Source organism: Setaria viridis, chromosome 4 (assembly GCF_005286985.2).
Source record: "Setaria viridis chromosome 4, Setaria_viridis_v4.0, whole genome shotgun sequence".
NCBI classification, from domain to species: Eukaryota; Viridiplantae; Streptophyta; class Magnoliopsida; order Poales; family Poaceae; genus Setaria; species Setaria viridis.
In genome coordinates this window covers 34335342-34355715 of record NC_048266.2, presented here as the reverse complement: position 1 = coordinate 34355715, position 20374 = coordinate 34335342, and the positions used below count along the sequence as shown (strand labels likewise).

General features: G+C 45.3%; 2 protein-coding genes across 2 annotated transcripts; one reads left to right on the top strand and one right to left on the bottom strand.

Moving 5' to 3' along the window:
- Positions 1–7473: 7473 nt before the first annotated feature.
- LOC117851943 (3-ketoacyl-CoA synthase 11) lies at positions 7474–9629 on the top strand. Its single transcript, XM_034733852.2, has 2 exons — positions 7474–7640; positions 7799–9629. The coding sequence occupies exon 2, from the start codon at positions 7806–7808 to the stop codon at positions 9369–9371; it is 1566 nt and encodes a 521-aa protein (XP_034589743.1). The 5' UTR covers positions 7474–7640; positions 7799–7805; the 3' UTR covers positions 9372–9629.
- Positions 9630–11255: 1626 nt separating this feature from the next.
- On the bottom strand, positions 11256–19728 carry LOC117851944 (uncharacterized). The gene is made up of 7 exons (XM_034733854.2): positions 19290–19728; positions 15942–16077; positions 15057–15138; positions 13419–13594; positions 13180–13317; positions 12957–13096; positions 11256–11940 (listed from the first exon to the last, which is right to left on the bottom strand). Exons 1-7 carry the CDS (start codon positions 19408–19410, stop codon positions 11714–11716), a joined length of 1020 nt encoding a protein of 339 aa, XP_034589745.1. The 5' UTR covers positions 19411–19728; the 3' UTR covers positions 11256–11713.
- Positions 19729–20374: the final 646 nt, after the last annotated feature.

The following is a 20374-nucleotide window of genomic DNA, read 5'->3' as shown; positions in this document are numbered from 1 at the left end:
GCCGAGCTAGGAACGAAGATGAGGAGAAGATGAAGCCAGAGCAAGGGACTGCTGATGCCGGGGCCAGGCAGGGTCACATCACATGGGCTGCTGCGTCACGTGCCAGCCAGTTCATGCTTGCCCGCGGTGGCTCGTGGCCGGAGCGCGTGCGCATTTACATGACCTACCGCCGGCATCCGGTGCCGATGCACAAGGGAGGAGAACAAACCACCAACCAACCCCACGGTAGATTGATCATCCTTGGAAGAACAACGGTTTCATACTTTCGTCCCATTCCAGAAGTGGGAGATAGCATGTATATGCATTAGCAGTACCTAACCTAACTAAGAAAGGAGCTTTTTTAACTATAAGAAAGAAGTACCGTGGCATCATATGTTTACCGGGGTTCGGTTGGAGAGAAAAAGGCATCCACGACATGGTACATGGCATTCAAGCCGCACCAGCCAATTGTGTGTGATTCACCGCAAGGACATGGCTCGAAAAAAAACCGACACCTCCGTGCCTTCCGGGGCCAGGTAAATGTCGAGGCCGTGTGCAAGGACAGGTAGTGTTGCAGGCCACAGTAGGAACCACGGATCCGACGTGGCATGATCAATCGACGAATTTTGTACTATACGCGTGTACACACCTTCAGGTTCACAGGCTCATCAACACCTGCGTCCCTGCGTGCTGAGACGTGGCGCGAGAGCACGTATTGCTCTCGTCTCCGATCCGTTCAAAGTCTCTCTCTCGATCCGGACGCAACTGCCACCCTCGTCGTTGAAGGCGAGTCAAGGTCCTCCTCTCGAGCTGGTTTCAAATTTCAATGGCTTGTGATGAGAGGAAACGGCGATGGGTGTATACTTGTCGAGCTCCATCGGCACGGAAGCAACCGCAGCCGCGTCCACTTGTACTTGGGTTCCATCGTCACTGCTCGATGTGTCCTTTCGTGCGGTTGACCGGAAGTGTTTGACGGGAGAACGCATCACCTAACGCAAATAAATTAGTAATCAACTCGTTTATTGATTCGGAAAATTGTGTTCATAGCCGGTGGTAGAATGCAAATTTCCACACTCGATTCACATCTTCTTTTTACATATGGTTGCTTAGCACACTCGGACCAAATGTGCTCGTGAAAGACGCTGAGTTTGGCCACCCATAATTCCACACCTCACCCCTCTTGTATAATTTGAAATAAGAGATCACATGTAGTAGAATTTAACACATCATGTCAATTAGCACCCTGTACATGCATAAATAATACTGCTTCTATCAAAAAATAAGTGCTCTTTTAGAGTTGAAATATAATTTTACCCCATAAATGGTGCATTTGTAGGTTACAAGTGGGGCTTGCACACCAATGTCGGCTCCCCTCACGAGTCACAAGGTTATTAGGGCAGTCCCAATCCAAGACACTAGCCATAGTTTTCATAAACTCCACATCATCAAGAAACTAGTATTAGGCACTACTCTTCCAATATAAACATCACTATTTCATACTTACACTTAATACTACTCATATGTCATTATGGCTTGGATGGTGTGTAGAAACTAGGTCTCATGAAAGACCTGGTTTCCTTCTCTTTCTTCGTTTACTCCCTTGCTGCATCATCTTTTATTCTAGATGACAGCTCATTTAATTTTATATACACTAACCTAGTCATTGGGTTAGGACTGCCCTTACATACCGAACAAGCCTTCCACTCTCTTAGGCTAGTCTCAATGGAGGTTTCATTAGGAGTTTCATGGTCATTAAATAATACGCCATATCAACAAAATTGTTGATATGGAAAGGTTATTATGAGGAGAGAGGAGATGGAGTTTCATCATATCTGAGAGGAGTTTTATCACCATGAAACCCAGCAGGCACAGTTACCAAGTTCTCAGCCTTGGTAACTGTACCATGAAACTGTGCACTGAGACTGGCCTTAGGGACACTGAGTTAATCACATATATGCATAATTAAATGGCTATATGAATTCATAAGACATCTCGGTTATCGAAGCCAACTAAATAATTTTATTTGGGGTATGTAGGGCATTTTACATCCTTCTTAATTTTGTCTGCAAATTTGTAAAAAGGCTTATTTTGAGACGAAGCGAGTATATTAGTAATGTTTCATATATTTTAAAACTGTGAATGTATGAATATATGTGTGAGTACATGTGAATGTGTTTAGTGGATGTATTTTTTTAAATACAAACTTTTTCATGTCATCTTAGATGAATACAAACTTTATACAAAAATTGTAGAGCTCAATGAGACATTAAACTTTGTAATTGACAACTTTTGCATTTGAGATCATTTAATAGCTCAAAAATACATTATAGAAGAAAAAAAATAGAGAAATGATTTTCACGTGCGGGTGACAGCGTCACCTGCCCCTGCTAATGCCACCCTATATATGGTGGCGCCCGTGCGGACTTAGCCAAATTTTTGGATAAGCCCGCGGAACGCCGTCAGGCTGCCAAAATTTCCCCAGCCCCTCCCTCCGCTCCCGCTCCGGTGCCCCTCCCCTCCCTCGCGGGCTCCACCGCTGCAGCGCTGCGCCTCCTCCCCTCCTCTCGCGGTGCCTCCTTCCGCGTGTGGGCAGCCGTCGCGGCACCCTCCTCCCACGGCGCCTCTTTCCGCGGTGCCCTCCTCCCGCGCGGGCACGGCTGCCACCACCACGATGCCAAGCTTCCACCGCCGCCGCTGCAGCCATGCCGCCACAGCTTCCGCCACTGACCACCGCCGCTGCACGCGGCCACAGCTTTCGCCGCTGCAGAGGAGGACAAGGGAGGCAAGGCAAGCTGTTGACCTTCTCGTCGTCTTATAGCTCCTCGACATCCTTCGAGAACAAGCAAGTGAAGGTCATGTCGAGTACCTACCCATCGTCGGTGCCAAGTCGCAACCAGTTCGTGCCACTCCCCCTCGTCGACTGCTATAAGTGTGGAATTAGGGTGATTTGGCTCAAGAGCAATGGAGGCTACATGTTCTAAAAGTTCCTCAACAACATTAATGTAAGATTGCAACCCTGACATCATGGAATCGACCATGTTGGAACCATAGGGTTGACTTGCATTTATGTTGTTGATGTAGGGAGATCCTAGAACATGTGACCAATACTGGTTTGAGCCTCAGTACTTGAACCATTTGAAGGAAAAAATTTCCCATTTGGTGCCTCCAAACTATCAATTGGCGGGTAATGCTCCAGGAACAGCAGTAGCTCAGTCAAGTGTTGGATTTCGGCCTCCTCAGCCATCGGCAAGCACTGGTTTGTTGAATGAGATAAGTCAGATAAAGCTGGCAAATTGTGATATGAAGATGGAGATGTTTGAATTGAAGATCCAGTGTGGAGAAATGAAAGGGCATATTAATGAACTAAAGTTGGAAGTGGGAGAGTTGAAGCATCTTCTGGGGAAGAAAAACAAGGCTGTTATGGCCAAAAAAACAAGGCTACTGGGGGTGGATGCAACGTGGATGCCATTACTATTGTTGTGACCTTGATTGTAGGTGTCATGCTTGGGATACTTGCCTCAGGAGTAGCTAATGTTAAGTGAAGAAATGGATAGTGCAGTAGTGCTATTTGTCAAAGAATCTTGGTTCTGTTTCTGTTGTGTGAAATTTGTCGTTTGGTTATGTTGAGTTGTGATCTATGAACTTCATATGCAATGTGACATGTCTTATCTGTTGTGTGGGATCTATCATTTGGTTATAGTTATATTGAGTTGTGACATGTCTTATCTGCTGGTTTATATATGACACTTATTTTTGTGAGCTACAATTTATATTTTTGTGAGTTTATTTTCTGACATAGACACATTTAGGAAGGTAGTGAGGCACTATGCAATCAAGATTGGCTTTGAGTTTGCAAAAGGCATAAAAACAGATAAAATAAGATTCATCAAGTGTTCCGCTGAGGATGTCCATGGCGCATTCATGCATCAATGATTTTATAGCGTACCCATTTCTAGGGGCGGGCCACGTCATCACCCCTAGAAATAATTTTCGGGAGCGGGTGATGCCATCACCCACCCTTGGAAATGGGGGCTATTTCCAGGGGTGGGTGATGGGGTGACCTGCCCCAGAAAATTGTGATTTCCTGGGGTGGGTCACCCATCACCCGCCCCTAAAAATCGCCCCCATTTCCAAGAGTGGGCAATCCTGTGACCCGCCCCTGCAAATGGTTTTATAGGGGCAGGCCGTATGCTACAGTAACTGACCCAATTTTGTAGGTGCGGGTGGCAATTTCGCCCGCCTCTATAAAAAAAGAGGCGCCCCTACAAATTATTTTTTAGTAGTGGTGCATGGTCAGTTCTTAAACTTATTTGTCTGTATTCTCAAAATGCAAATTTGGCTCCCTAAACTTAGACTCGAATGTCATTTAGGTCCCTATACTTTTAAAATGCAGATTTAGCCCTCGAACCTTATCTTCAGGTGTCATCTAGATCCATATACTCTTTAAAACTTTGCCATCCTAATTAAATTGATAAAAACTAATTTTTATATAGATAATAGTTTCATTATAATTAAGTAAAGTGAATTCAGCTCAATGTGTGTTGAGAATATTGGTGTGCTGAATCTATAAATCGTGATAATCTTTTCCTTTGAAGGCAATATCTTACCTTGCTATAGCATGACAGCCATACTATATTATTCTTGAAAGATTCCTCGAATTTGAATAACTTGTCGTTGTACTTACCGGATGAATATTGGGAGAATCTAAAGGGGTAATAAAATAAGTTAGGAAATATGCTAATAAATAATAATGGCTTGCTTGGAAGCACAAAATTTAATTATCATGTTCTATAGGTGGGATGACACCGTATTTAAGAGTTTAGGGATATAAATGACACCTGAAACCAAATTTAAGGGGCAAATGTGCATTTTGAGAATATAAGAACCTAAATGACAATCGAGCCCAAATTTAGGAAGCCAGATCTGCATTTTGAAAGTATGAGAACCTAAGGGTGTGTTTGGATGGAGGGACGGGATGGGACGGGTCTATCCCAATTTTGCATATGTTTGGTTGAAGTAATAGGTGGGACGGGATAGCATCAAAGAGGAATATTCCTTGAAAAGAGGGACGGCTCGGCCCCTCCATAACTAGCGGACGGATCCATCCCCCGTGCACGACGTCTCCCTCCGTCTCCTTGCGCCTACCCATCTCCTCGTGCTGTCCGCCCCTCCAGCTCCTCCTTGCGTGCGCCAACCCGGCCCCGGCTCTCCTACTCCTCCGGCCAGGCCCGTCGCCGGCGTCTTCTCCCGCTCCTCCGGCCATGCCTGTCACTGGTGTCTTCTCCCGCCGCTCCTGGCTTCCCGCCCCTTGCCGACGTTTCCTCCCGCCACTCTAGGCCTCCCGTCCCTCGCCCATTGCCAGAGTCTCCTCCCGCTGCTCGTGGCCTCCAACCCCTCGTCAGCGTCTCCTCCCATCCTAGCGTCGTCGAAATCAGGCCGGAGCTAGCCGAGACTGAGTAGGCAGCGGAGTATATCGGGCCGGAGCTGCACTAGCCGGAGCAAGTGGGCGGCGACAAAGCAGCCCGGGGATGGCGCGCAGCCGGCTGATGAGCTGGCTGGGGCATAACAGGCAGGATGGTGCGCACCGACAGCGAGGCAGGAGGCGGGCACGCACGGACGGCACGGAGGTCCTCTATTTTTTGTGACTGACACGCGGGTCCCGTAGCCTTCTACGGCTGACATTTGGGACCTGCTACTTGCAAACGCCATCAATAATGGGTCATCCTCATCAACCAAATAATGAATTGGGACGTCATCGTCCCTCCAACCAAACACTAGGTGGGATCATCTCATCCCTAAAAAGAGGGATGACTCTGTCCCGTCCCCTTCGTTCCTCCAACCAAACACACCCTAAGTGACACATATAATCAATACAATCAAGTTAAGAACCAACCATGCATTTTACTCATTAAAAACTGTCGCCATTGATTTTTGTACTTTATTTGGTGAGGTACGTGTCCTTGAAAAATTAGATGTCTATATGATAAACTTTGACTTAACTTGAACTGAATTGGTGAGAAATTTCCATGTTGAAAGTACCCAGAGTGACCTTCCCAGAAATAATGTTGTGAAAAGTCGGATGACACTCCTCTCTTCCTCAGCAGCTAGTCCAGCCAGAGAGGGCCCACCCGTTCCGTGGGCCCAGTTGTCCAGTACCTCTGTTTCCACTGGCAAAACCACATGGGGCCCACATGCACGTGAGAATGAAAAGGCTACGGGTATCTGGAAAAGGGTGGATGGGCACTATTGGAAGGTACTCGCGCAACGTTGGTGCCTGTTACCGGTCTGGGCCCGATCCAGCCGTCCGTATCAACCCGCGCTGCCCTGGCAGCCGTTGATCCTTGTACGCGCAGAATTTCTTCCGTCTTTTCGCCAAAGAACGCGCAGAATTTGAGCATATAAACAGTTGCGTAAAGGTTTATTGCTTCGCACTTTAGCCCCCCACTTTTGCACGAAAATTATGGTACAGTACTAAATAAGGAAAAGCAACGCTTTAATGGAACTTTTGCTAAATCATGGGAATCTATATGTGTCAATACCCATGCATTTAAGCTTCAAAAATATTTTTTAAACCAAAGAAACCCCTACCTATTTTTTATATTTTTTTCTTCAAACCAGTTTAATTTGCTCCCACAAAAAGTCGAACTCAGACCTACTATGCTATTCGAGTGCTCTAACCACTAGGCTAAAGATTTTTTCGCAACTTCCAAAATATTATAAGTGAAACAACAAACTACCCTCTACTTCAAAGTCGAGGCTCACAAAATGAAAAGTTTATGGTGTACTTGCCCTGAGCAATTGATCCCAGACTAGACTACAGGGCAATTGATTGCTAAATCTCTTGTGTTTGTATAATATATTTGATAGCTAAATTTCTTTTTTTTAAAAAAATATATATATACACACACAGGAAAAGGAATCTCTCTTACTTTGTATGTCAAGCACTTAAAAGACCTTGAATTCTGGTTCCAGACTTTTGCAATCAAGGCGCTTTACCAAAACGAACAAGATTCCTTTCAAGGAAATGAATTAGATTTGGTCTATTATTGCCGTGAATATGAAGTGCTTGCCTCCTATACCAAGCTATTTTTAATATTTTCACATACTATACATTTACCAAAGTAGAAAAAGATTACTTAACCGAACACGCCTTGGTAAAATAAGGTGGTAAATGTGAAAGGGCCTCTAACCTATGAAACATCCGTCCGTCAAAATTCGCTACCCGTGGGAGCGAATCAAGGTCTGAAAAAAAAAATATATATATATATAGAAAAATAAGTTCGAGCTTCTCTAACTTCCATCAAACAAAAAAAATAAGGTGGTAAATATTTTCAGGTGCCAACTCAGAAAACAGCTTGCAAAGAAATGCTGTTTGATCCTTTTGGATCGAGATGAGAATAGAGGAATTAGTAGAGGGGGCGACGAAAACTTTTCCTCTTCCCCGGCCTTGTCTTCCCCGTTTGTTCATTTCGCGTGGCCTCCTTTGGCCCCCTATTAAACCACCGCGCTGGGCGCCTCCCCGTGGCGCTCGCGGCCGCATTAGCGCGGAGATCGAGAGACAAGAGAGGGAAGGGCGGCGGCTTGCCGGTTGAAGCCTTCTCCTCTTCCCCCTCCGTCGCCTCCTCCCTCTGCTCCTCTTCGGGAAACCAATCCTCCTCCTGGTACGCGTGGAAACCTCCCTCTTTCTCCTGATTAGCCGCCCGCGTCAGATTTGGATTCTCCGGGCGTTCCAATCTGAAACCTCGGTTCGGAGATCCAGGAGTTCTTGCCTGAGATCCTGGCATTTGGGATTTTTCTGACGGGCATCTTTATTTTTCAGTAAAAGTATGGGGACATCGGCGGCGGAGCCCAATGCTGCCCCCGCGCCGCCGGCGCCGGAGCCGGCTCGGCCGCGGCAGCGGCTGCCGGACTTCCAGCAGTCGGTGCGGCTCAAGTACGTGAAGCTGGGATACCACTACCTCATCTCCCACGGGATGTACCTGCTGCTGTCGCCGCTCATGGCGCTTGTCGCCGTGCAGCTCTCCACCGTCTCCCCGCGCGACCTCGCCGACCTGTGGGAGCAGCTCCGCTTCAACCTCCTCTCCGTGGTGGCCTGCTCCACCCTGCTCGTCTTCCTCTCCACCGTCTACTTCCTCACCCGCCCGCGCCCCGTGTACCTGCTCGACTTCGCCTGCTACAAGCCGGAGCCGGAGCGCAAGTGCACGCGCGAGACCTTCATGCACTGCTCCAAGCTCACCGGCTCCTTCACCGACGAGAACCTCGAGTTCCAGCGCAAGATCCTCGAGCGCTCCGGCCTCGGCGAGGACACCTACCTGCCCCCCGCCGTGCTCCGGGTGCCCCCCAACCCGTGCATGGACGAGGCGCGCAATGAGGCGCGCGCCGTCATGTTCGGCGCCATCGACCAGCTGCTCGAGAAGACTGGGGTCAGGCCCAAGGACATTGGCGTTCTCGTGGTCAACTGCAGCTTGTTCAACCCGACGCCGTCGCTGTCAGCCATGGTGGTGAACCATTACAAGCTGAGGGGGAACATTGTTAGCTACAACCTCGGCGGGATGGGCTGCAGCGCCGGGCTGCTGTCCATTGACCTCGCCAAGGATCTGCTGCAGGTGCATCCCAACTCGTACGCGTTGGTGATCAGCATGGAGAACATCACCCTGAATTGGTATTTTGGGAACAACCGGTCCATGCTCGTGTCCAATTGCCTGTTCCGGATGGGTGGTGCTGCCATCTTGCTCTCGAACAAGAGGTCCGACAGGCGGAGGTCCAAGTACGAGCTGGTGCACACAGTGCGCACGCACAAGGGCGCCGATGACAAGTGCTTTGGCTGTGTGACGCAGGAGGAGGATGAGATTGGCAAGATCGGTGTGTCACTGTCCAAGGACCTCATGGCGGTCGCCGGTGATGCTCTCAAGACCAACATCACCACTTTGGGGCCGCTGGTGCTCCCGTTGTCAGAGCAGCTTCTCTTCATGGCCACATTGGTTGCCAAGAAGGTGCTCAAGATGAAGATCAAGCCGTACATCCCCGACTTCAAGCTGGCCTTCGAGCACTTCTGCATCCACGCCGGCGGCCGTGCCGTGCTTGATGAGCTGGAGAAGAACCTGGAACTTACTGACTGGCACATGGAGCCATCGAGGATGACCCTGTACAGGTTTGGCAATACGTCGAGCAGCTCGCTCTGGTATGAGCTGGCGTACAGTGAGGCCAAGGGGAGGATCAGGAAACGCGACAGGATCTGGCAGATCGCGTTCGGGTCCGGGTTCAAGTGCAACAGTGCCGTCTGGAAGGCACTCCGGACCGTGAACCCGACCAAGGAGAAGAGCCCCTGGATGGATGAGATCGACAACTTCCCGGTGGATGTCCCAAAGATCTCAAAGGTTGGCAACGCATGAAGATACTAGTTGTTCCCAGGTGGCAAGTGGAGTTGGGTCATTGTCAAGGGCTGGGCAGAGGTTTACGCTTCTGACCCCATCGTTCGCACCGTCAGTTCTTGTTTTCAGTTGTAGCATGGCATCCGTGAGGGAACTTGGAGTAGATGATGATTTGATTAGGTAGAAAGGGTGTGATTTCTTCACTAGGGCTGCCTGAATGGCTTAATGTCTGATATGTCCAATTTATTCAGATTGGCGGAATCAATTGGTTTTGTCGCATTCTTTGCTGCCTGACGTCTCAATTGCAGCCCAACTGAAACTTCAATTCCCCTATTCAATTGATCTGTTCTGTCCTAGTATCATCTAGATTGTCGTGTTTTGGATTGGTATAGGTTGTTATGGGGAGGTACTGATGTGTCTCAATTGAAGCCCAACTGAAACTTGAATTCCCCTATTCAATTGATCGTTTCCGTCCTAGTATCATCTAGATTATCAACATGGGGAGGTACTGAATGTGATGTGCCGGACGTGCGGTGCGGTGCGGTGCCCGTCTCTGGTTCTCCAAGTGACCTCCAGCAGCTGTCTCTGATGTGGATCTGAGCTTGCTTGGATGATTTGGGTGCAAGCGCCTGTCAATTATGCATTCATACTTGGAATCAATATCCAACCTGTCAATTATTGCTTTGATAGCAGCTGTAGCCTGTCTTAGCATTATTTTGAATTAAACCAGAGTTGACCACGTGATCTTGGCATCACTGTATTCATTAAAGAAAATTACGGATTATGCTACACTTTAAGTTTATATACAAGGTTTTTGTGCATTGCCAGAAGGCGATACATTTGCTAGTAGCACCTAAAAAATTCCGCAAGATGACTCTGGAATTTGGCAATTTGGCCATGGAACACGCACATCAATCCAGCCTGCAGCCAAGCGTGCACTGGAAGGGGTCCAGGGCCTCATGGGTGAGGTCCCCGTACTCTGCATCCGGCCAATTTGTAGCTGCCTGGCGCGCGCCTGCCTTCTGTGGCTGCAGAAGCGCAAGAGCTCAGCTCCAGTTGCAAAACCATATCCTGACATCCTGAAACGCGCCTGCTCTTCTCTCGGTATTTGAATTGATGAATTGAACGGCGTTCTCCGTTTCCTGTGGCAGGGGGGCGATGCAGAAGCCTACAACTTCCTGTGACACTGACACCACGTGAGGCCATTGCAATTTACAAGACGGAGCACTGATACGACAAGATCAGAATTGCATGACTGTCCGTTGCAGAAACGCATTTTTTTTCTCTTCAGAAACCATTTGCAGTGTGCGTGTACTTAGATACTCAGATCTGAAGTCCTGAACCATATGGGTCCATTACGACAGCAGTTTTAGGTAGTACAAAACTCCAGTTTCTTTGCCGGATGAAACGACGACTTGCAACAATAATAATAGTACCAGGCTTTGTACAACTAGCGTCAATCATGAGATGGCCATGAACAGCGATTCCACATGCACGCCGCGGCCGGGAACGGCACGGCACCATCAGATACACGCAGACGCAGCCATGGATCGGCTCACGTGGCGGGGCATGTGACGCGATTCCCTTTTGCGAACGCAGTGACGAGGAGGATGGAGTGCTTCCTGTCTAGCACAACATGCTGCCAGTCAGTGCCATATCCCAGATGACCCTGGAAAAAGTCTTTATGCAATGCCAGAACCAATTATGAGCTGTAGATGCGAGAACAATTACATGCGTGCAAACACCGTTTCAGGTTTAGCGGATCTGGTCACTGATCTGCAGTGCCGCACGTTCTTGGCAACCATGACAAGAGACTGTCACGTATGGAGCTCGAGTCATCCTAACAGGAGGAATCTGTCACTCGTTGGGCATGACGATCTTGAGCTACTTCAGGAGCAAGAGACATTCGCAACTTCAAAATCGGCATTCAAACTTCAAAAGCTACAAAACTTACAGGTCAGTGAAGCCCTCATGCATCGTACGGATTGGAAAACAGAGAAGCAAAAAACGGGTCAACACAATCACGGTTACCAGCGGCGATACAAAATACTCCACTTTCCTGAACGCAAACACGGTACCTAAACTACCCAACTCTTTTCTCAGGTTTATTTTCGACACTACAGTCACTATGTTGATACTGTTCTATCAAGCGAGGGCCCCATACAAAAACCCACCACCATTTGCTTACGAAGGGATATGGATTTTTCCCCAGTGCTGTGATGACTCAAGAAGCCAGGCTATACCCTTGCATAGCAAACAGGCGCTGATGATGGGAGAAATTGAATGACCACGGCAGCTCTGATGGCAATCTCCTCCCAATACGATCCAATCACCGCTAAGCATGCCAGAGATGCCATGCTGTCCTAACCCTCAGTCTGCCCCTCCTTTGGGATGTGGAAGCCTTCGATCTTGGTTGTAACCTCGTTCACCCCATCAGCCGGCTTGCCATTGGCCGCCTCATTGTCATCAGCATTAGGAGGGCTAAGCTGCCAGATACGGATGGTGCCATCTTCTGAACCTGATGCATATGATTCACCACCAGGTGCAAACCTGACGCAGTGGACTGGACCATGATGCCCTTTGTTACAAGCTGCATATTAGAAGAACAATCATCATTTCATCTGGAAAGTGTAATGGAATAGAACCATAAAAGGGCCTATCTCCCTTGAAAATACTGAACACAAGAAGCATTTCTAAAAGATTAAAACCTTAACCACAGCAAAAAGCTTTTCAACTTAAGAGAAATACAAAAACAGAGCATAAATGCCATCAAGATACTCCCTACAATTATTTATCAACTAACCAAAACTATAGCTAATTATCAGGTGAATACGGGTCAGAACTATTTGAAAAGATTTAAGTTATTCAGGGTGGCTGAAAACTCCTGCAACATCCAAAAAAATATTCCACTAGCAAACCCAATACTTCACATTTTTTTACAGGGGCTACGGCAGGCAAGAAGCCGGTCTGAACATTTGTATTAATAAGCGAAGTTGTTGCTTACATGATTTGGGAAAAAGTGTGGAAGAAAAAACAAAGAAAGGTAAGCTACGTTACAATTAGTCACCAGCAAACCCAATATTCCTTAATAACAGTCTTTTCTCATGAAAAATTCCCTCCACGCTATTTTAAAGACTATTTTGCCCTAGATACCTCAACATGAGGCAAAATAGCCTTTTGGAGCATACAAGGAAAAATCTAGAGAACCCAGGTATATAAGGAACACTTGGTTCAACAATGGCAATGGAAGTCCAGAGTTCATAGTTGCCAAAAAATATCCTTTTTCTGAGTTTATTATGACATTTGTACTCAAAAGGAAAGGAGTTTTGATTCCTTAAAGGTACACAATTTTTGCTAAAGTATTATCTGTACTATGGACTAGTGAGCTAGAAGCTAGGACTGGCGTTGAAGCTAGAATATCGGAATATAACTGATAATGTTACTATTTAACAGTGAAAACCAGAATAGCAGAACGCAACATTGAAAGCCAAACAAACATAATATGCTACGTAATATGCTAATCTTTCTATTTGTATAGGCAAAGGCTACACCAGGGGTTAGCTGCAGGATTTGTGAATGATTAAGAACTAAAACAGATAAACTTACTTATTTCTTCACCAGTAAAGAAATCAAATAAATGAACCCACAAATCTTCTCCTCCAGCAACAAATTTACTCCCGGACTTCGGTTCAAGTGAGGCTGACTCCACATTGCATGGCATATCATAGCTTTTAACAAGCCCGAAGCTGATGAAAAATACCCAAAAACTTGTTGGAAAGGTATCAATCAATTAAAGTTGTCAAGAAAAATGATGATACAAGAAGCTTACTGATTCGCGTCCCAAAATTTTACACTTGAGCCATCAGCTGTAGTGATGAACCTGCCATCCTGGCTTACTTCTGCACTAGTGACAGAAGCCTTGGTTTCAAGAGTTTGGACAATTTTTCCAGTTCTCACATCCCATAGCCTGCAAATTGCCACAAAAGTTAATCGAAGCTGTAGTTAAAATAAATGGCCAATCAGTATACTAGTTTATTATTAATTGAGGCATTTCTTTCGTGTCCTTACCTTACTCCACCCATATCAGTGCAGGAACTTAATATAGTTTGGTCACTATGAAGCCAAGCAGCAGTTCGGACAGAACCAGGTGATTTGTCAAGCTCTCTTGGTGCTGCATCAGGACGATTCATGTCATACACACGCAAAGTCTTCTCCATGCCTCCAGTGAGTAACAGGTGGGTATCCTGCAGTGTCATTGGCAATTGAAATCAGGTTGGAAGTGACCCATAAAGGACAGCACCAATTGTTCCACGAGCATGTAAAAAAGAGACATCAAAGGACAAGACATAAAGCAGTTGCCCCAAGTCCAAAACATATGCTTTCACGTACTGATTTTAGTTTGCAAAATGCAAATACATATCTGTTGGTTTTAAAGGAATTAACATTTATAGGTAGCGTCAGATACATGGAAACATAATTATAATTAAAAGAGGTAAGCTATGTTTTATTTCCATAAGCATGGAACTAAAAAGGCAACTATATTGGAGTCTTGGACCAGGAGTATAAAGTAAAGAAAATAAACAAATACTTGCTACTGATAAGTAAGATGCACCCATGGATATGAATCCACATTAACAATATGTTTTTCGGATAGCCAATAATTGCAGTAAGCATAAAATACTAGGACAGGCTTTAATGTAACTGACCAAGTATTTCACACTGCCTAACCACATTAAAGAAATTTTATAAAATAGTTATGCACTACATCATTTTAAGGTGGAACACAACACTCCAGAACTGACATCATTCATAGTAAGCAGCGTACATAATAGCGGGATATAGCAGCGCTAGTGTTTGAAGGAGGCTGGCGGCTGGCGCTATGCAAATTAACTTGAGTGGTTCCCTGTTGGGTTTACTCCAACTTGCTTGGACTGAAAGACTTTGATGTTGACGTTATCAAGTGTTTGGAGGAGGCTGGTGCTGTGCACATGAACTTCCTCCACTACTTCAGTTACGGGCGCCCTCGTGTCAATTAGCAGCGCTAATTGCTGTACTGGTGAAAGGGTTTTAGCGCCGTTATTCTATTCTGCTCGTCTGCACGGTGTGATATCAGCCAAGAGAAGCCATGCTTGTCCAGGCGCCCCCACCGCCCACTGCTGGTCCCACATGGACAATGCAATGTCGCAGTCAACCTCAGCCATAATCAAGACCTCCCATATGCATGGTCTCCAAGACACGCTCTGCCGCGAGGTTGAGGTTCACACCTCCGGCACACTCACGCTTGGAGAAAGGGGCCATGGACAAGCAGCTGATGTGGCAGGGCACAAGGTTGAGGTCTGGAGGAGGGAGAGGGTGAAGTTGTGAGGATCTTGGGCTGGGAGATGGGGAGGAACCAAGGCTTCATTTCACAAGAATTGGGGGCATCAAGCTATGGAGGCACCAAGAATTTCAAGAATTGGTTGAATTGGAGGGGTCGAGCAGGAAGCAGATAGCTTTTGAATGGGCAGCTGGGCCAGCAAGCTAAGCCAAGGAAATATGTTAAGCTGCTGCTGCTATTCTACCTAGAAAACTATTCGTTTATGATATTTTTGAAACCCCTTGCAGCGGCCATATCCCACTAAAGTGGTTGTGTAGTGCTGGTGCCTCCGCTAAATCATTTAGCCTGCGATTTTAAACACTGATCGTAAATGTGGTAAAGATAAGTACCTCAGAAAAAGCACAGGCCCGGACTATATGCTTGTGTTCAAATGAATGTAGCTCATCACCAGTTAGCGCATCCCATACTTTACTGGAAAAAGAAGGTATCCATGTTAGTTACTAACAGATAATTGAAATCAGGAATGAACATTAAAACACCTGCTGTAGTGGATATCTTAAAGAGTTAAGACCTGCCAACCGATACATTTTCATGCAAACTTCCCAATTAGGCAGTTATCGCTTTGCATACAATTGTATACTTCATTGAACTAAGAAAACCTACTTAAAAGCCATATTCACTAACCTGAATTCTGTAAGATCCACATTGATCCTAAATAGATTGTGGTAACAACAACAGTAGGCCACTTGCCTCCTGAATCTTAGGAAAAGATTACACCCAAAGTTTTATCACAGTACTATGTATGATAACCCTTTCAAAAATTCTTCAATCCCACATTTTCTTCGTTAGGTTTAAAGTTTTCTCGCCCAAGTGTAAAGAGTTCAAAACCTTATGTAGGTATTATACATTCCTGATCTATAGAATTCAAAACAAGAGCAATGTACGCATTCTAACTATGTTTACATAATAGTTATTAGGTAAAAAGGGTGTATGTTAAGGGCAGCAAATAAATGAACAATAACTTCTATCCTAACACATTTGAGTAAAAATATGCCCTGTATAAATATGATTGTGTTCCAAGTTGCTGGCAGATCAGAATAGCGAAATGAACCACACAGCTAAATTCATGTATAACATGTCTCAGGTAGCAAATGAAGAATGAATTAATAGAAATTATCCATCAAATAAACATAATTTGATGCATCAATTTACCTATAAAAGAATCAAATTAACACCAATACCAACTAGAACTTCAAAGGGCAAGAAAACCATACGCTGAGAAGTCAGCAGAAGCAGATGCGGCACGCAGAGCATTTTTGTCAAGACAACAGCACCAAACAGCTCCTTTATGACCTTGAAAAGTCCCAATCCAATCGCCAGTCTCACCATTACGAAGCATTGGATTTGTATCTGCAGGACAAAACAAATGACAGAAGAGGCATTCAATAGCTAGCAACATAACTAAACGCAAATATGCTTCTCCTACTGCAAATTTTCATATGCAACAATGTAAAATCATTCAAAGCTGGCTGGCATAGGACCACACATGTCCAACTTAACAAAAAGCACTTCAACAGTTCAACGTTTACCACCCCTTTAGTGGAGCATCATTTTTTTTGCAATGTCACCAGCTCCCTCACTCATGATAGGTAGGTCTGACTCATTTTGGAATGTCGCTTGGTTCCACTCCAACCTTGGTAAGAGCTACCCTAATGCCTACCCATTCTCTTCTCCAATGCATAATATCCAGTTGAGGCTCAAGTGCTACAATGCATAGTTGCTTAAAAAATTCAGCCAACTGTTCTTGCTTCATCAAAGATACATTTCAATGTATAACTCATAAATCCATTCCAATGCCTACTATAGAGAGTTAATGCAAGGAAGCTCAAATAGGTATTATAGAACATAAAGTGCAATTCTATCCTCACAAAATGGGGATGCATTTAGATTCCGAAGAAAAAGGCCCGTTTGTTTACCCCCAGCTTATATAATCCACCTTATAGGTGTGAAAGAATAAAGTTAAAATAAGCTGGAACAGGGCAGTTATAGGATTATATAAGCTACGTTATAAGCAAGATTATAAAGCTTAAATAAGCTGAATCTGGGGTGTAAACTATGATACAACATGGCAATATTTGAATACCCATAAGGCCATCCTTTTTTGAACGGGCCAGGATATTGTTTGGCAAAGGGTATGCGATCTATTTTTCTACTTGTATAGCATTTGGATATAAAAAACCACATATTACTTTCATCATGATTCATGAACCTATAAACTAAGTTGTTCTTTCGTAATCCGGCCATCCGGGTAACGTTATCCACGATGAAGATTCCCGCACATCTTTCTATGTATCAAATATCCGTTTCTGTACCAAGCTTAACATGGTGTCCATGAATATCCAACCGTTTATTTTTGTTTCCAACCTTTGTAACCATAACTCTGGCATTCAAAACATTAAGCTATAAAAAATACTGACTATATATAGTATTGATTTGACAATTCCAATTTTAACTGACATAAATTAACTCATGAAAATATAAAGTAATCCAGATAACACAGAAATATCAATGAAGTACAGCCTAATTTAAGTAACTGAGCAGCTAACCATCCAAACTGGGAAAGGCACGCTCTAAAAAGGAACCCATGCACTACAAAATGAAATATTGCTCTAACAAGATTACATTAAAAGTGGCCAGCAATAGAATTATAAGGACTAATAATGGCAAGATATTGTATAAACATGTTCGCAATTACTTATTCATCCTCCAAATGAGTCCGATATGGTAAACTTCAGATAAATTGCACCATTCCAACCACAAATAACTTCAGTGATAGTATCTGGTAACTAATACTATGCATCTAAAGCACATGAACATAATGTTTCCAATCGCGTATCAGTCACCAGTAACATAAATTATTCAATATCAGCACCCTTCATAGCCATAACCATTGGAGGCTACTTGAGCATATGAATGGAAGGAACAAGTGGAAGTTCGATCTACCAACATAAAAGTAGAGTATAGTGATATGGATGGAGCGAGAAAATCACAATGAAATAAATCAAGATATGAGTAATGGGTTTCTCTTGCTCAAAGAATTGAATCAGGGAGTGGGGCTGATAACAGTAACGATTACAATTTTGTTTTCTCCAGAAATCAACCAAGTAGCCAGCCCAGCTGTTATCACCCATCCCACCAAGTTCCTAATAAATGTCTTCTGCCTAAACGACAAAGTGGCCGCCAGGTAGGCAGTACGCGCCAACCTAATGCGTGCCTAGTGCTTTGAATCATGCCCAAAAGGGGGGAAAACGCTTGGACATTTCTAGATTGGCGAATCGGCTGTCAGTTTCACACCATGGATGCTTTCAGAAATAGGAAACTACAGTGTTGTCTCTTTTGACTCATTCCTTAAATGGTATATTCCTTAATAAATTGATATACCCGACAATTCCGTTATCTGACACGAAATGGGTGTGTAAGCATATTTAGTGGATCAGTTCAAAAGAACACTGTCCAATTTCTGCAGGTCTAGAAGGTACTTTAGAAAAATGCAGCCCATAAACAAACCAAAGTACGCAGTTAAATCATCAGGAAACTATCATTGCACAGACTGCACCACCAACCAACTGCTATCCAGCTAAAAAACTAGAGAGAAATCAGAACGCTTAAACGCATACAGCCTAGCCAATATATCGCATACACATGAACAACATGTCTCCAATTGCATATCAGTCACCAGCAACACAAATTATTCAATTTCAGCACCCTTCATAGCCATAACTATTGGAGACTACTTAGCATATGAAAGGAAGGAACAAGTGGAACTTGATCTACCAACATAATTTGAGTATAGGGTTATAGATGGAGCGAGAAAATTTCAATGAAATAAATCAAGAAATGAGTAAAGGTTTCCCTTGCTCAAAGGCAATCCGGGAGCAGGGATGATAACAATAACATCTAAAATTTTGTTTCCTCCAGAAATCAACCAAGTAGCCTGCCTAGCTGTTATGGCCCGTCCCGCCAAGTGCCTAATAAATGCCTTCTGCCTATACGACAAAGTGGGCCGCCAGGTTCAAATAATCAGCGATTAGGCACTACGCGCCAACCTGATGCCTGCCTAGTGCTTTTTTAAATCATGCCCAAACGGGAAAAAACGCTCGGGCATTTCTAGATTGGAGATCAGTTTCACCATTTGACTGTGGATACTTTCAGAAAAAGGAAACTACTGTGTTGTGTCCTTTGACTCATTCCTTAAATACCGTTATCTTACACGAAACAGGTGTGTAGGCATATTTAGTGGGCCAGTTCAAAAGAACACTGTCCAATTTCTGCAGGCCTAGAGGTAGTTTAGAAAAATTCAGCGCACAAACCAACCAAGTACACAGTTAAATCATCAGGAAACTATCATGGGACAAACTGCACTACCAACCAATTTCTATTCCAGCTAAAACTAAAGAGAAATCAGAACGCTCAAACAAGCCTAGCAACATCTCGCAACAGCATATAGCTAACAGCAGGACATCGCGTCACAATCAACAGCCTGATCCGAACCAATCACAAAACTAAAAATAAAAAGCATCGCCCAGAACCGGAGGGAATGCCGGGGGATTCGATTCACTTACCCTTGCTGGCGCTGATGAGGAAGTAGCCGTCGGGCGTGACGGGGCTGTAGAAGAGGTCCACCACGGGCCTCGAGTGGCCGTGGCACACCAGCGGGATCGTCACCTTCTTCTTCTGCTCCATCGCGCCTCGGCTCGCACCCCGTTCCCCCGGTGAGATAAACACCCTAGCCCCGGCGACGACGATGGCCCTGGAATGCGCCGCCCCTAGCGCCCCAAACCCTAGCACTCCGATCGGAGAAGAGAGAAAACCCGCAACAAAAATCCGGGGCAAAAAAAATCGGAGGAAATTGGAATCAAATCGCGCGGATCGGCGCGGGGCAGGGCGATCCGGATCCTTAGGGTTGGATCTGTACAGGCGCTTTATTGGGTGGATGGATCGGCGGGGGGCGGGCGGGAGTGGAGGGTGAGGCGAGGCCGGCCTCCTTGGGCGGAAGGGTGGGGAAGGGGGCAGGAAGCCGGACGCCGGGCTTATATAGGGACGGGAAGAGGCGAAGAGGCACGCGCTCGAGCGGTCGCAGCGGGAGGGGAGGGCGAGACTGCGCGAGTGGGAAGCTGTCGCCTTGTCGGGTTGGGGTCGTTGTGGGCCGCAGGATCGTCGACTGACGGTCTGGATTTTCCGTGAGCGTTTTGGAAGATTTGTCTGGGCCGAGACGAACTGCTGTTCTACGGGCCTTTTATTTACGGAGAGAAATGGTGGGCCGTGTAATCTCACTTCAGAGATCGTGCTATTGCTACGGTTTGCAAAGGGGTTAAGCGGCTGGGCCTTTTCCCTCTCTTCCTGCTCGATCTCATCAGAGATCATGCATGGTTCATTGGGGGTCGGGTTCTTTAGTCGCTCTTAAAATTCCTATCACATTAGATACTAAGTATTAAGTACAGATTAATTATAAAACTAATTGCACAGATGGAGACTAATTTACGAGATGAATCTATTAAGCCTAAATAGTCCATGATTTGACAATGTGATGCTACAGTAAACATGTGCTAATGATGAATTAATTAGACTTAATAGATTCGTATCGTGAATTAGCCTCCATCTGTGTAATTAGTTTTATAATTAACTCATGTTTAGCTCTCTTAATTAG